The sequence below is a fragment of the Pleurodeles waltl genome, chromosome 1_2 (genome assembly GCF_031143425.1).
Source record: "Pleurodeles waltl isolate 20211129_DDA chromosome 1_2, aPleWal1.hap1.20221129, whole genome shotgun sequence".
In the NCBI taxonomy this organism is placed as follows: Eukaryota; Metazoa; Chordata; class Amphibia; order Caudata; family Salamandridae; genus Pleurodeles; species Pleurodeles waltl.
In genome coordinates, this window is record NC_090437.1 from 872,928,919 (window position 1) to 872,944,432 (window position 15,514).

Below are 15,514 nucleotides of genomic sequence, written 5' to 3' on the forward strand. Positions count from 1 at the left end.
AAAACAATTCTACCCCAATCCCACTAACCCCACCCCACCCCTAAAACTACTACAAACCTCCACCCCCCAAAAACGAAATATAGCCCAACCCCCACCCCGCCCCTAAAACTATTGCACCCCCTACCCCACTAAAACTTGAACTACCCCAACCCCATCACTAAAAATACCCCGCCCCCCACCCCTGCCCCTAAAACTACTACGACCCCCACCCCTATAACCTAAACTACCCTGACCCCCACCCCTAAAAACTAAAAATACCCTGACCCCCCACCCCGCCCCTAAAACTACTGTGACCTCCCACCACACTAAAACCTAAACTACCCCGACCCCCCACCCCAGACCCTAAAAACTAAAAATACCCCTACCCCCCCAACCCCGCCCCTAAAACGGCCCCAGCCCCCACTCACCTGACAGAGTCCTCTTCCGAAGCAGACTCCCTTCTTCTGGGCCTTAACCACACATGTGCGTTGTTCAGCACATGCGTAATTAAGGCTCCGAAGAACAGAGTCATGGTTAATGAAAGCGTTGTTCCGCTTTTGTTGTTCATGATTTTGTTCTTCCGAAGTCGTGTTTTCGGGATGTTTCCCTACACAGAATCATGTATATGTATATGGCTTAAATTACTATATTATATCTCTCTCGTATTGCTTCACATTTGGAATATAACAGCAAGTACGTTAAACAATCGCCATACAGGACTGATAATATGGCTTTAAACATAAAAAGAGCACATGAATCAAATTGAGAACAAACACTAAATCCAACTGCTGCCAAATTTAACCAAAAAAAAGGCTTCAACTGCCCCGTGCCTCTTTCTCCCCCAGTACATTGTACTGTTTCTGGGCCTCTCAACTCCCTCCAGAGCTGCAACCAAAAATAGGTTGGGTGAGAAACAAGCACTCAGCCTGTGCCCCTCCCGAAGAACAGAGAAGAGAGGCCAGCGGCAGCCGACAGGGCAGTGAGACTGCGGCATGGAGCAAAGCAGAGGCCCGCTCCATGCCACGCTGCCTCTTCTAAAGGTGTGACCCTGCACCACCAGCTGACCAGAAACGCCTCCTAACCCTGGAAGGACTGTGCCCTTCCGAGGGTGACGTAGGAGTGGCCTCCCCCTTCTCCTCCCCCTCATACTCCCAACACCCCAGGTCCGGGCTCACAATCATGCCTGTCTGCTCCCCCGTCACCCCCCCCCCCCATAATGGACAGCTCACCCGAGTTGGGACTGCCTTGTCGATTATGGCCAAGCTCTAGCTATCTGCAGCTGTTGCCCACGTACTTGCTAACTGTTTTCCTTCCCTTATACCAAGAGACCCTAATAGTGTGAGTAGGTAAATGGCATACTATAAGAGATGAAGGCACACCTCTTTGACGAACACTACATCAAAATGCAGTAACAATCCGGTGACCAGTTACCTCTCCTTTCAATTTCACCCTTTAACAAGATCTGCTGCGGTTTTGGCTAGGTTTACACTGAACAAATACCACGCACATACATACACATTGATCTACAGATGGATAGAAACAGATGAATAAAGGCAGACATATAGACGGACAGAGACAGACAGGCACTTAGAGGCAGATAGTGGCGTTCAACCAGAAGAGACATTGTTCAACCTAAAAATGCCACGACAAATGCAGATGTTTTACATGGAACAGTTTTGATACCATGACCTATTGAGCCCAAGAAAAGAACACTTGCGTCAGAAAATAAAACTGAATCTGAAGGAAGATCGTTGCCTGTGTGGTGATTGAAGTGCAGATGTATACAGAAACGTGCGCTCGCAGTGTATGGAGGGGGATTGATTACATGCAGATTTGTTTCAAATGGGAGGAAATGGATAGAAGAAAATTGTATGGGACACATGCAAAGAAGTCACTCATTTATAAAGCAGTATGTGCACTCATCACTGTTCAGTCAGCGGTAGTGATTGCATTTTTCATTATCTCCTACTCATACATACAAGGGAAATAGTAGCAGTTATAGTTTTCCATCTCATGGATGCATTTTTAGGCATATGAATGAGACATTTCACATTCATAAGAGAAATGGTTAGTACCAAACCAGATCTTATTGATAGGTGAATTCTGCAAAAATATAGTCTGTGTAAACGTTTAAGGCCTCTCTGTACAACGAGGAGCAATGACAACAGATGCCGAAGAGGCTCGTGGTTCCCTGGTTCTCCTCTTTTCTCGTTACTTATCTACAGACACTGAGACTGGCACCAACACATGGTGTCGGTGAGCTGTACTTACATTTGTTGTAGGTGTTTACATTTCCACTCACAGAAAATGTAGGTTCGTTGGAGATCCAGGACATTCTGTATTTCTGTGAATCCACGCCTGATTCTCACATCATTTTACACTGTTGTTGCTGCCTTGTGACTAGTTGTGCACAATGTGCTTGTGTATTTGTTCACATTTTTAGGGTCGAGCCTGCGTTGCATGCGCTCGCGCATGCGTTTCGCAGTGAGACTCTTTTGTATTTAGAAAAGGGCTCGGAGCCCTGTCAACTTCACGTCAGTGTTTTTATTGGTTCGTGGGCTTCCCTAATAAAATCTGCTTGCTTTCATTAGTCGAAGGCACGCATATGTCATGCATATGTCATGCCTTTTCCGGTGGCTAGCCCTCCTCCAGCGCAGCGACCAAGTACAGAAAACATGCGAGGGCTCGCTGTTTTCCATCGGGCTCGTGGACTTTTTTTTCTCTAATTTACGAGCCCGATCTCGCTTGGCAGAAGTCGAGCGCTTTACATACTTGATTTCACTTTTTCAGGTTATGTACATAAATGCACTTTTGTCCGACAGGTGAAAAGTCGGGGTGGGAGTTTACAACGCTATCAAGTCTAATGTGAGCAAACGCGAGACCCGTTGCATTGTAAATGCTTGTTATAAATTGCAAGTATTTTAAGGTGTATATCTGCTTGACTTCATTGAGCCATGGAAAGACTTCCAATCGAATGATCATCACATTTGTTCTAAAAAAGACTATTTAGTGCTTTACAACACGTTGCAGGAATTTATTGTTTTGGTGTCAGATTACAGTAATCCGGAGCACGGCCATGTTCTGCTTTGGGAGCATCTGTATTTAGTGACCTTGGTGTGAAACATGACTACTCCGGATAGCAGGGGAAAAAGCACCCTTCCCATGCAGTCATAACCTGTCACATTTGTCCCAGCACTACCTGGGGTACATCAATAAGAGACGGATGCACAATTTCAAACCGTACCTTGCTTTTTCACTGAAAAAAAGGGAGAACAAGATACACTGGCTGCACCCTCCCGCCCACGTGGTGCATTTTTTTTTTATATAGTTTTGCATAGCTCCAACTTGGCCCAGGGCCATTAGGGTCCTTTGCATAAGAACCAGGCTTTTTAATGTACACACGTTACACTTTAAGGCACGTCTCTCGGCCAGGATTCAATCCTGCTTACCCCCTTCAAAGCTGTCATCTCTAGCCACCTGGCCACATCTCATCTCTTTGGGGCAGGGGATGCACTGACAGTGTGTTATCTACTATGTGGAGCACATTTTCTATGTGCAGCAAAATCATTGCACATACTGGCATCTATCTTGTCTTCACTCCCACATTTGTAATCTGGGCAAGGTGCAGCAGAAAAAGCTTCCCCTCATTTACATGGAATGTCCCCATGCAAATAAGATTGAGCACATACACAATCTGAAATGACTGAAGGGGTCTTGCACGCATCTGAGGCCTCTCATGCAATACATAGTATTCCAGGCGTTCAAAAAAGTGGGTGCAAAGACCCATGTAATACGGCCGAGATGAGTCCTAATGCTATGCTAAGATATATAGCTTTGCATTCTATGTGCACCATATACTTATATTTCATTTTATGGTTTGCTTTTGAGATTGCCATTCGTTGATTGCAATGGAGGTAGCACACGCATGGTGTTTTCTGAACGTTAGGTTATGGATAGCTGCTGGCAGGGTACTCCCGTGTCACAATTTATATGTGCTTTCTTGTTGCACACTCTACCATCACTCCCGTGGAAGTGACTATAAAACTGAGAAGGCGGGGATGTTTTTAAGGGCCCCTTTTTTTTACTCTAAATAACCTTGTCTCCATGTTCACAAGGTTGTTACTGCAGAGAGAACGTGTATTACCATACACCTACCTTTTGATACGGTGCACACGCGAGTTACTCTGTACAATTCCCTGCATGCACATTTGTTTCTGCACACGTTTTGCAGTACACACTTGTGTACATAGAGTTGTGTGTCCATGCGTGTTTCACCATACATGTAATTGTTGCTACAACCAAAGGTTAAGAAATGCCTACTAGCATATTACACATTACAGACAATTTTCTTGAGTGCTTCTTGGGTGAGAGTTCACTAGGATGACAAGTAAATTATTAAAGTTCAGCTTAAAATATAAACTTGTCCAATTCACCAAATATTAATATGTTCAGGTCCAGGTCTAGCGCAAACAATATAGGGTGGGTGTGCCTTGAACAGCTGTTGGGATTTATTAACAGCAGACAATGTTTTTTTTTTATTCATGAGAACTCCAGCAAAGCCTGACTCCTTTCCTGTTTAAAAACAAGACGGTATAACAAAATATAAGTTTCAAAATATTAAAGATCACATTTTAATTTCCAAGGCAAAAATTCTTGAAACCGATAGACTAACAAGTGATAATATAAAACATACCACTCCACACAATAAAGATCATATTTTAATCAATAGGTCGTGAAAATCTAGTAAAATTCTGTCACTTTTCCCTTGAGTTGGGTTATCTTTCAATAGCGTTATCTGGAGGGAATCCCTTTTCTTTTACACTCAGAGATGTTTAAGATTTAAAAAAAAAAAAAAAAAAAAAACTTGTTTGTAGCTTTGCCAAACAATTTAGACAGTACCTGAGCATGCTTTTCACACTTCAGAGCTGTCATTTTTAAGTAACCCTTCTCGGCAGTTGAATAGACCTGGCTCAGTTTCCTCCAGTATAGGGTTTCCGTGCCACCTGAGAGCAGTCCTTAAATACTTGAATGGTTTACAAAACACGGCTCAGGTGCAAGAATGCAGAAAGCACTCCACTAAGTGCTTGAGACAAAAGAGCCCACTTGTCCATAACACATGCCATGCTTAAGAAAAACACCTCCCGCGACACTTGAGACACCTGTACAGCTGAAATGTGTTGACACTGCAGCTCTGCCAAATATTCTTACCTTGTGCTCCCTCTTTTCTTCCCTAACCAGGACAGAATTTTACCCTCAGGCAGTTAGGAGTTTGCGAACCTGCAACCCGAAGAGGACTGGCATTTTGTGCAGAAATGGGGCTCCCCCACAGAGGCTACTCTATCGGTGCCGGCTCGGACGCGGACACTGAAAACGAAGGAGTCATGTCCCCCGAACATGCCATGAGACTCTGGGGCAGGGGGGTCAAATCAGGCCGCAGCTCCTGCCTCTCCAGCCGCTCCAACTCCGCCCTTACCCTGTCGGACACCGAGAATGAGAACAAGTCCGACAGCGAGAATGGTAAGTTCCAGGTTATTGCACTTCTCTTGTCATTGGTGGGTTGGCTTTTTCTGCTCAATCCTTTTGCAAAGTTGTTTTTCCTTGTGTTTATTTTTTAGACTGTATGGAAATGACCTTGGACAATGTTGCCTTCTTCATATAAAAACCTCATTATTCAGAACTCGTATAAATTATGCAAACAGGCTGTGTGATGTTTAGCTTAAACTTTAAAGAAGAGTTTAATCACAATAAAAGCTGTGTTTTGATGTCTGCTTTGATGGCAAAGAAGGGATCTTGTAGTAAAAGTTAAGAGGCATCAATGGCTGTTGTGAGATTTGATGAGATTTTGATGTCTCCGGTGTGGCGGCAGCATAAACAATGCACGCAGCCCTGGACCATGTCACCTGTTATCCTCGGCGGAGTTGCAGAGTAAGTGCTGATAAAGTCTATCCCCGGGGCCAGCTTGCAATCAAAGATGTCTTTGTAAATCCCTCTTGAAGACATTTCAAAGACATAGAGGAATCTTAGGCTGAATGAGGCAGCACACAGAATAGTTTATTAACAGAGCTCATTTGATTGAAGAACAAATTTGATCATACTTTAAACTCTCTGGTTGACGAGGGCAGTCAAAATCATGATAAAAAGGTAGGGTGGCCCTTTGATGTGCTTTGGGGACCAGCTTACTGGGCAATTAAAATCCACAAACGCAGATCTTCTCACATCTAAACAGTAGCTGGAGGAAATATATGGCTTTTGCAACACATTTCTTCAGCTGTTATATTAATAGAGCGCTGCCTACACAACTCGGAGCACTACAAATGATTCTTAATTATTTTAAAATGTACAGCAATCGTGCTTTGTCTTGTCATGTAACTATACTATATTTCTTGTCTACTACTGGATTTTGTTAGCCTGGATAATGGTTCCTCAGTTCATATATTTTTATCATAACAAAACCTAATTCTTCTATTAATAAATTTGCATATGAAAACATACACTTTGTCTTTCAGAACATCACACACATTTTAGAGGAAGCTAATGGGGTATAGTCACAAAATCTTAGAGTCCAGCGGCTATGTTAAGAAAGATGCGAGAAGGGGGAAGGGAGAGTATAAGGTGTCCTTGAAATGCGTTTCATGGCATCATTATATAAAATTGTTTGTATCACAAATTACAAGCCCTAAACACTAATATAATTCTGCACTTGTCTGGTGAAAGAAACCACTATAAGAGACATGCTGGTGAGAGTTGTACTTTCATTGTTTTAGGTATAGGTCGCATATAGTTGCAAAAGTATAGGCCTGATCGTTCACTTTATAAATCACTCTTTTTTTACCACTGCTTGAGCAGTGTCCAGCCATCTTTTATTGTGATTTTTCGTAAGTTTTACCTCAGCAGTGTCATAAAGAATTACAACTTCAATAAAGAGGATTGGGGTTAGGCCACTCATTCCTCATAGTTGTGCCCAAAATTCCCCCCAGTAAGTCAGTAGGACAGGGCAGAACCATAGAATGTACAGTGAATTATCTAAGGTATGATCACATCTCCAACATTGAGGATCAGGAGACATACCGGATCTGTGTAGTCTGAGAGAGGACCAATGCCAATCATGAAGGACTTTAAAATAGCTAAATTCAAGATGTGCCTCTCCGTGTCTCTCCTTTGTCATGTGCTGGGAGGAGTTCCGTCCAGTCTTCCTTCGTATATATTTTTTTCAGCTTATCTTGCCATTGAGAGTGCAATACTTTCCTGGTAGGCTGGGGGAATAAAGTTTCTGCGAATGACTCATAAAGGCCAGGTGTCAGTTTTTTGTAGCTTCCCAGTTGCTCTAGATATATGCTAGACAGACTCAGTAAGAGTTGTTACGTCATTGTCATTCTGCGGAACAGGCAATGCTGAAGCTGCTCATATCTCCAGTGTTGGGTTTTGTCAAGCATGTATTCAGTATGTAGATCTTTAAATGATTTGAAAGTGCCATCACTGAAGAGGTGTCTGATACCTTTAATGCCCTGATCCTGCGAATGAGGACAGGTTTTCCACGTCCTCACATAAATGATAGGCTGAGTGAGAGAGGTGGTGCACATCACGGAGGGCTGGAACAGTCAATAATAGGATCTGTTGTCAAATTTGAATTGCCTGCAATTATCACTAGGATGAGGCCAAATTCAGCCAATGGTCTACTTAAGAAGGAGAAGAAATCTAGTGTCCGGTCACCAGGGGCATAAATTGACACCATGATGAAGCTATGGGTCTAAATGCTCCACTTGAGAAACCTGTAGGTGCTGTACGGATCCTTCCAGGATTTCCAGACTTTGACTGGGATGTTTTACTAGATGACTATGGCCACTTCAATTTTTTGAAACAGACATTGCTATTGGCTGTAAGAGTCACTCTCATAAGTTGATCAAGAGGCAGCCAGGATATGTCTCCATCAGTCGTGTGATAATTGTTCAGATTCACCTTGTGAAATGCGAGTTTCTTGTAATATCACTGTCTGCTCTTTTGGAAGCCACATAGTTAAACATTGTCTTCCATTGACATAGTCCGTAGTCCTTAAATCCATTTATGTTGAGTGACCCAAGAGTGAATTCTTGCAGTTGTGACATGGTCTGTATATTCATTCAAATATGGGCGTCAGAAGATGCATTAGAAGGAGTGATGTTTGGGGAATGAGTGATAATAGAAATGTGTTCTTTAGAAGGCTGAATCAGCCTTCTGATGCTCCTCAGACTCCTTTATTGAAAAAGAGGAGTGAAGTTCTGTTTTGTAGGTGATGATCAGCAGGCAGTATCATCTGGGCACTCAGTTCACATGCAGGAGGATATGGTGGGGATTTGAGAATACTTAGGTTTCAGACAAGTATGGTATCAGGTGATCAGGTTTCAATGCAAACATGATTTGTTCCTCTCTGGATAGGTAACTTATCTGTACCCTTCCCACTGACTCTGTCTGTTTAATAGGGCTCTGACTTTTAAGATTCCTGGGAACAACCAAGTTTGTGGGTCTCGAAGGACAACATTCATTCATGTATCATCCAAGGTTTCTATGTAAGATTCCAGGTCTTGCAGTTCATGAAATTCTCTGGTTATGTCTCCAGTGGTTATCAACATAGTTGCAGGTTCAAGGAGGCAATATCATATGTCTTTTCAATTGAGGGTAGATTGCAGAGTCCGGATTTGTACCTGTATCACACTGGTCTGATAAGGGAAATATGCTGAGAATGAAATGTTATTGCCCTTATATTAATTAGATACATATAACAAAAGCCTGCATTGGCTATCGATTATAATTTTCTCAAAGCAAACACAAAACAGTACATTAATACTGTGTGCAAAATTTTACTTAATTTATGCATTTTGTTGTAGTTTGGAATCACAATGGGGTGGAACAGTGCTGGTCATACTTCTGAGGTACAGACTCAAATATGGCTAATGTGGGGCAGCTTGCTGGGAGATCCACAGTCACACCATCACCCCATGTCTTCCTCTTCCTCAGTGATTGGAGCTGTTCGGGATGGGGCGCTGTATCAGAAGTCTCTGAATGTTTTTTGTTTGAAATTGGGTTTCTCGTTGGCAGAGGTATGCACCCAGTCCAAATAGGGACCACAATCATAGTCAGCGTAAATCAGTTACACACTATAAACTAACCAGTGCTCACCCTCTGGTAGCGTGGCACAAACCAGGCAAGCTTAACTTGTGAGGCAATTTGTAAAGTATTGGTGCAAAATTGAAAAGAGTAAAACAGTGAAACACCAAACAAAAATAATCCACATTAGACAAATAGGCTTAGTTTAATGAACAAAACAAGACCAAACCAAAAAAAAAACAAGAAGTAGAATTCGAGATATGAAAATTTAATGAATATCTGCAAATTTAGTGCTTAAAAGCATAAAGCATCAACCGGGCTATCTGATCCCACTGGGCCGGATGAAATCTGAAAACCGTGATGGAGCGTGGGTCTTAAACAGGGACCAACCTTGTCCCACTGAAATCAGTACCTTAGTTTGGGGTTGCGTTCAGGAATGATGCAAGGAGCAGCGGTGTTGATGCATCATCGCCGATCCTGGTGGTGTAGGTGATGCGTCTGTTCTGAGCTGTGCAATTGGGGATGCATTGATTCCGAATCCCTTAGGTACAGGTGATGCATGGTCATGGAGCCGTGTAGCCAGTGATCCAATGTCTCCTTCTGCAGCGATGGGCAGATTCTGGTTGGAAACAGATAACAAATCCACTTCCAAGGGCCGAGGACAGGATTGGCACAACTTGGTAGGGCAGGACTCACAGATGTCCCAGTCCAGAAGCTGCAGCAGGGTTGTTGGAAGGAGGCAAGCCAGCAAGTCCTTTTACTCACTTTTGTTCTGGGGATGTAGAGATGCTGGTCCAGTTCTTCTTACTCCCAAGCAAGTAGGGCAGCAGGGCAGGCACAGCAAAACAGAAGTCCAGCAAAATCCAGTAGAGTGACAGTCCTTTCACCAACACAGCAGTCATTTTCTTGGCAGAATGTCCTTAGGTCAAGGTGTGTACTGATTTGGTGGTGTAATTATACCCATTTGTGCCTTTGAAGTGGGGTACACTTCAAAGAGAGGCCTTTGAAGTGCACAGAGACTCTCTCCTTCCTGCCATTGTTCGAGAGACACTACAGGGGGTTATGCAGCCCTTTGAGTAGGCTCAGAACACAGCCCATCCTGGACAGGATGGCACATCAACATGCAGATTGCTACTCAGTCACAACTAAGTTCCTTTTCCTTTGTGTGTGGCTGTCTGGAGGGAATGCACAATATCCCAGCTGTCACCCACCCAGATGTGTATTCAGAGACAGGCAGAAGGAACAAGATGATTTAAAGTAAAAAGATGCCATCTTTCTAAAAGTGCCAATCTCAGAGCTACAACTTAAAATCTGACTTCACCATAAATTGTGATTTTACATTGTGATTCCGGAAACACCAAACCTATGGGTCCCACCTCTTCCTAATTGGAAATTACACCTATGCAATGTAATAAGGTAATCCCAATGTTAGCCTACGGGAGAGATAGGCCTTGCAAAAGGGAAAATCAAATGTAAGATTTTTTTATTACCTGGAGATGTAAATGTACAACATTTTGAATGGACTGAGGCTGTACAGGGCCTACCTTAGGAGTGACTCATATGTATGAAAAAGGAAGGTTTGGGAATGGCAAGGGTATTAACTTGTCAGGTCGTCATGACAGTGTAAAACTGCGAACACACAGGCTCAGCAGTGGCAGACCTGAGCCATGTTTGAAGGCTACTGCAGTGGATGGCACAACCAGTGCTGCAAGCCCTATAGTGGCACTTAATTTAAAGGCCCTGAGCATTGGTAGTTCACTTTACTGAGGACTTAGAAGTAAGTTTAGTACGCCGTTTGTGGATTAAGCCAATGTTTGCATGTTTTAGAGAGAGATCACATGGACTTTAGTACTAGTCAGCAGTGTTAAAGTACCCAGAGTCCTAAAGCCACCAAAAATAAGTTCAGCAAAATAGGAGGTCGGAGGGCAAAAAGGTTGGGGAAACCACCCCAAGGATGCCAGGTCTAACATTTTACATCACTTGTCAATTCCCATCTCTGAGGTGAGTCCCCTGTTAAGGAATACAGAATGATGCAGAAGACGGGAACAGTGAGGATCCGGGACAACTGGTGCTCCTTACCTTCCAGTAAGCAACAGTAATGAAAAGAATGAGAATGAACTTCAACACATTATGTTTTTAACACAAAATAGGCAGCTGGTGGGTGAGCTTTTCAGGGGTCCGCCATCTTCAGCAAGGCCAGGATCTGCCTCCCTCCACTTTTTTATGTTATGACTTCCTTTGTTATTGTGTTTCTTTTCTGAGCATGTCAAACAGATGTAACTTCAGATGCTACATTAAACCAACTCTTGCATTCATCTTCATCATGTATGGCTACAGTAAACAAGGAGCGTAGAGATACATTTCAGTATGATTAGATCAGTCATATTGAACAGTATGTATTAGAACCTAGGGTGTAGCTGTGTAGCACTCAGTGTAATTAGCTCAGGTGGTGCAGGTTAGTGGAACATCGGGATACTCTACAATTTGAAGACAGTATTGCGTAAAGGCTTTTTTGAGGGTCTCCTCCAAAGTGGTCTGCTTTAGGTGCAGGAAAGGGCATTACTGCTTTAGCGCACCAGGACGGAAAATGACCTGCAACATGAGCTATTTCAAGGGAGGTTAAAGGTGTCAAAGTGTGAGATATGTGACCAGATACCGATTCCAAGGGTTTAACTCTATTATGCATTGTAATAAGGGGATGAGGTCATGAGCAGGATAAATAATAGAAAGTCAAGGATCTTACACTGTGAGCACAGCTATACCTGTGCTTGAGCCGGAAAGCTAAGCAAGAATTTAGGTGACACATTAAATTCTCTTTCAAGCGAATGGAAGTTGTAGAGGAGGATGCTTAGGAGTTCTTATTACGAAAGTAACTGTGCTGATAAGAATGGAGTATTGCTGGCTTTCTGCTGGTGGGTGGTATTAAGGTAGGTGGTAGCTCAGGTGGTGACAGGAGAAAAACACACTTTTTTGTGTACGTGACCCATGCTGTGTTTGGTGAAGGGGAAAAGGAAAAGGGTGATAAATTGTTTTTGGGTGTAATGGAGCAGGGGAAGAACATTATAGTTATGTTCTCCGCATCAGGCATATTAACTTTCTATGTTACTTTATGGTGAGTCAAAGCTGCAGCTAGGCAAAGCTCCCATCTCTCTCCTTAGTAGGAACATTAAGTATGTATCTTGACAGTTTAATTGTTTTCTGAAGGCTGGATGTACAAGGAACTTTTCAGCAGGTGCTTTTAAATCCTAAGTCCTTGCTAAACACAGTGCCCCCCTGAGGTCAGCACCCCCAACCACCCCCCATCCAGGTCAACACTCGCACCTCCCTTAAGCTGGGCCTACCTGCTGTCTTACATTGTGATGGGTTTTCAGTCTTTCTTTTCCTCCTCCTTTCCCATGTGTGTGTTTTTCCCTCCTTTGCTATCTGGAAATGTCTGATAAGAAAAAATAAGTGCTGATCCCCAAAAATTAGTATTGTGGCCCCCACTGTCAACCACCTGCTCAAGTTAAGCACTAACTGCAACTGACCTAAAGCTTTTAAAACCCAAAATAACTGAGGCAGGTCTGCAGTTGGGACGAGGAATAAATTACAGTTTTGCTCCAGTCTTGGTATTTATCACGCTCAAACTCTGTTCTAATTGTGTCTGGGCTTTGTAAACTGCTGCTTCACACTATACCATCTACATGTCCTCGTCCGTGCTTCCCCTTTCACCTGTACTCCTGCACAAGGAAGTGACACACTGGCTTCAGACCAGCACATAAATGGCAAAGGGTTGGGATATTGAATTGGGCATTAATGTGGTTGGAGGTAATGGCTTTACTCACACCATCCCTCCTTTTCTGATAAGCATGCCTAGGGGTAGCAGACCATGCTTCACTTACAATAGGCTGAGTCCCAGAAGCGAAACTCTTCCCAATGTCTTATTGACATTGGTCCAGGCCCTGGACTTGACGAAAATAGTGCACTGAGAAACCGCTGTGGTGGTTTTAATATTGAAAGACTGCACGCGCTGAATGTACATCTGTGGAGCGGAGATAATTGATTAAGTATATCGACTCCTCCTTAGGGCAGAAACATCAGACTTAGAAAAGTTAAATCAATAAAAAAACAGTGTGCTGGAGAAATTACATATTTTAACTAAGACTATGGGAACCTGACCTAAACTGCTGGTCTTGAGGGTAGGTATGATATCAGAGAAGACGAAGGATTATTTCTGCAATTTAGAAAACATTTCATCTCCAGCTCTGCTTACTGGAAAGTCATCTCTGCCCAGATGTTTAAACAGTTAAATATCCAGGCCCAGGACATTGACTGATTAGTAAGTTTCATTATCAAGCTATCACCAAGGCTATTGTACTGTCAGTGTGGGATAACTGGGTTCGCAGCACTGAAAATAGCTGGAAGACATCGTTACTGTTTAAGCCACAATTTAAAGGTCAAACACTATGTAGAAGAAGCAAGAGCAAAGCCAATAGGTCGGGGCTCTAAAAGGCCGAGCGGTTGGCTTTTTTCAATTCGTTTTCGTAGCCATATTAGAACGTACTTCTTACGAAGCATGTGCAAGAGCCCATTCAAGATGGCTACGATGTATGCATTGCAATCCATGCACATGTGCCTGTGTAATGAGGAAGAGTGGCCAATTTAAAGCGTTGACATAACGTGTCTGAGGACCATGTCAGGCCAATAAATTAAAAGTAAATAAAAAAAAAAAGTAAAGAAAGTGCTTCTATGTGCAAAAAAAAAAAAAGCTTGTACCCTATCGCATATGGAAGCTGTCAAGCCCTCCCAAAAAAAAAAGAAGAAAGAAAAAGACAATCAGCATTGACAAGAGGGTGGAGAGCACGACGAGAAGCAGGGGAGGAGAGTGACAAGAGAGCACGAGGATGCAAGGGGGCAGAAGAACAAGCGGGTGATTAATACAGGAGTGGGGAAGGGACAGGCTTAGCACGTGTGGCAAGGGATGCCTCAGGACCTAATGAAGCAAGAGCGTTACATCCTTTCAAAGCCCTGCTGCAGCAGTCCTTTTTGAGATTTCAAAATAGAAGCATATTTCAGAGGTAACAGAAAACCTCGCATACCTAGAAAGAGCGCATCTAGCAAAATATTACTGGAATATAAATGCGTTTATACTGCAGATGAGTGAGTGTACCGCACGGGGAGGATTGTGTTATATTCTCTTACAAGTGCAGCTAATTTTACATTTTTTTACTTTAAGTTTGTATAGTGTTGTTCTTGTTATGTAATGAAGTTAAATATGTTTGTCAAATTTCCAAATTCACTTTCAGCCATTGTTTCACTTGCTGGCAACCCTATTTTACTTACAGAAAGGTACATGAAACGGTGTTTCTACCCACAAGTGACTGCAAATTATTTCACTTGAAGGCTCGTCTTGTTAAATGGTGACAATGTGCTCAGACCATCCAACGCGCAGTTAAACTATACCGAAACACATTAAAATAGATATGTGGAGGACTTCGAAGTTATTTGCTGTGTTCATTTTAGGATTCTGACCTGCTTAAAGTTTTACTGATTCAATTTACGTGATCAACCCACAGCGAGGTATTATGTGGCTGTGTCCCTCTGAGTATCAAGAGTTGCATTACTTATCTTAGGATAATTTCATCCAAGGTGAGACAATGCAAAGTATTTGGGTTTTTGTCTGAATGAGACGTTAGCTTTGGTAATTTGTGACTACTGCTTGGCTTACTTACTTTAATTCACAATTAATATTGCTTTTAAGTTCAAAATAGGCTGCAAAACATCCAAAAATATAAGCAACATTCAAAAAACAGATGGCTCTTGACCTCTAGCAAAACCCTACACAAAGCTTTGGGGGGGTGGGGGGGGGTGCTGGTGGAGTGGGGGGGAGGGGGTGCCGGGGTGCTATACCCCTCTAATAAATGAATTTTCTGATAAATAGTTTGGTGCAGATGGTTTCAGTCGGGTATGGTGAAATGTCTGCCAGAGTTCACCACCATTGTTTACATACATTCAGACAAAATGCACACACACACTCTCGCTCTGTTTAAAGTAGTCAAAAATATTGGTCATTTTACAAAATATTGTGTTTTCCCTCACTTAGTACCCCTACCAATCCGCATTCCTGTCTCTTTCTGTTGCCCCTTAGGCCCCTCCCATGCACCCTGCCTGTCAAATAATGTATTTAAACATTGTGACAGCCGGATTGTCGGAAAATCTGATGCTCACTACCCCGCCATCCCCCCAAGGTTGAAGCAGAGGCTTAGCACATTGACTCATCGACGTGAAGCTTTTACATACTTTATATCACACTGCACAACAAGAGCTAGCACTTTGAGGCCGCGATGACTACCTTGAAAGGTGCCTGAGACGTGAAAGCACAATTATAGGATCTGGTGACTGGTCTCGGTATTTATAACAGGGCTCTTAGCGTCTTCCTGTTCCTGTTGCTTGGTGTTTGCGTCTTGTGTTTTTA

The 15,514-nt window shown here is 42.9% G+C and overlaps 1 protein-coding gene across 6 annotated transcripts in view; it reads left to right on the forward strand.

Moving 5' to 3' along the window:
- The window catches only part of TENM3 (teneurin transmembrane protein 3), a 1,099,611-nt gene that overhangs the window by 463,782 nt on the left and 620,315 nt on the right, over positions 1–15,514 (forward strand). For all 6 annotated transcript variants that reach the window (XM_069244742.1, XM_069199199.1, XM_069199207.1 and 3 more), the window contains one exon: positions 5,218–5,496. In XM_069244742.1, coding sequence (XP_069100843.1) covers positions 5,218–5,496 — 279 coding nt within the window. The remainder of the gene's footprint in view (positions 1–5,217; positions 5,497–15,514) is intronic.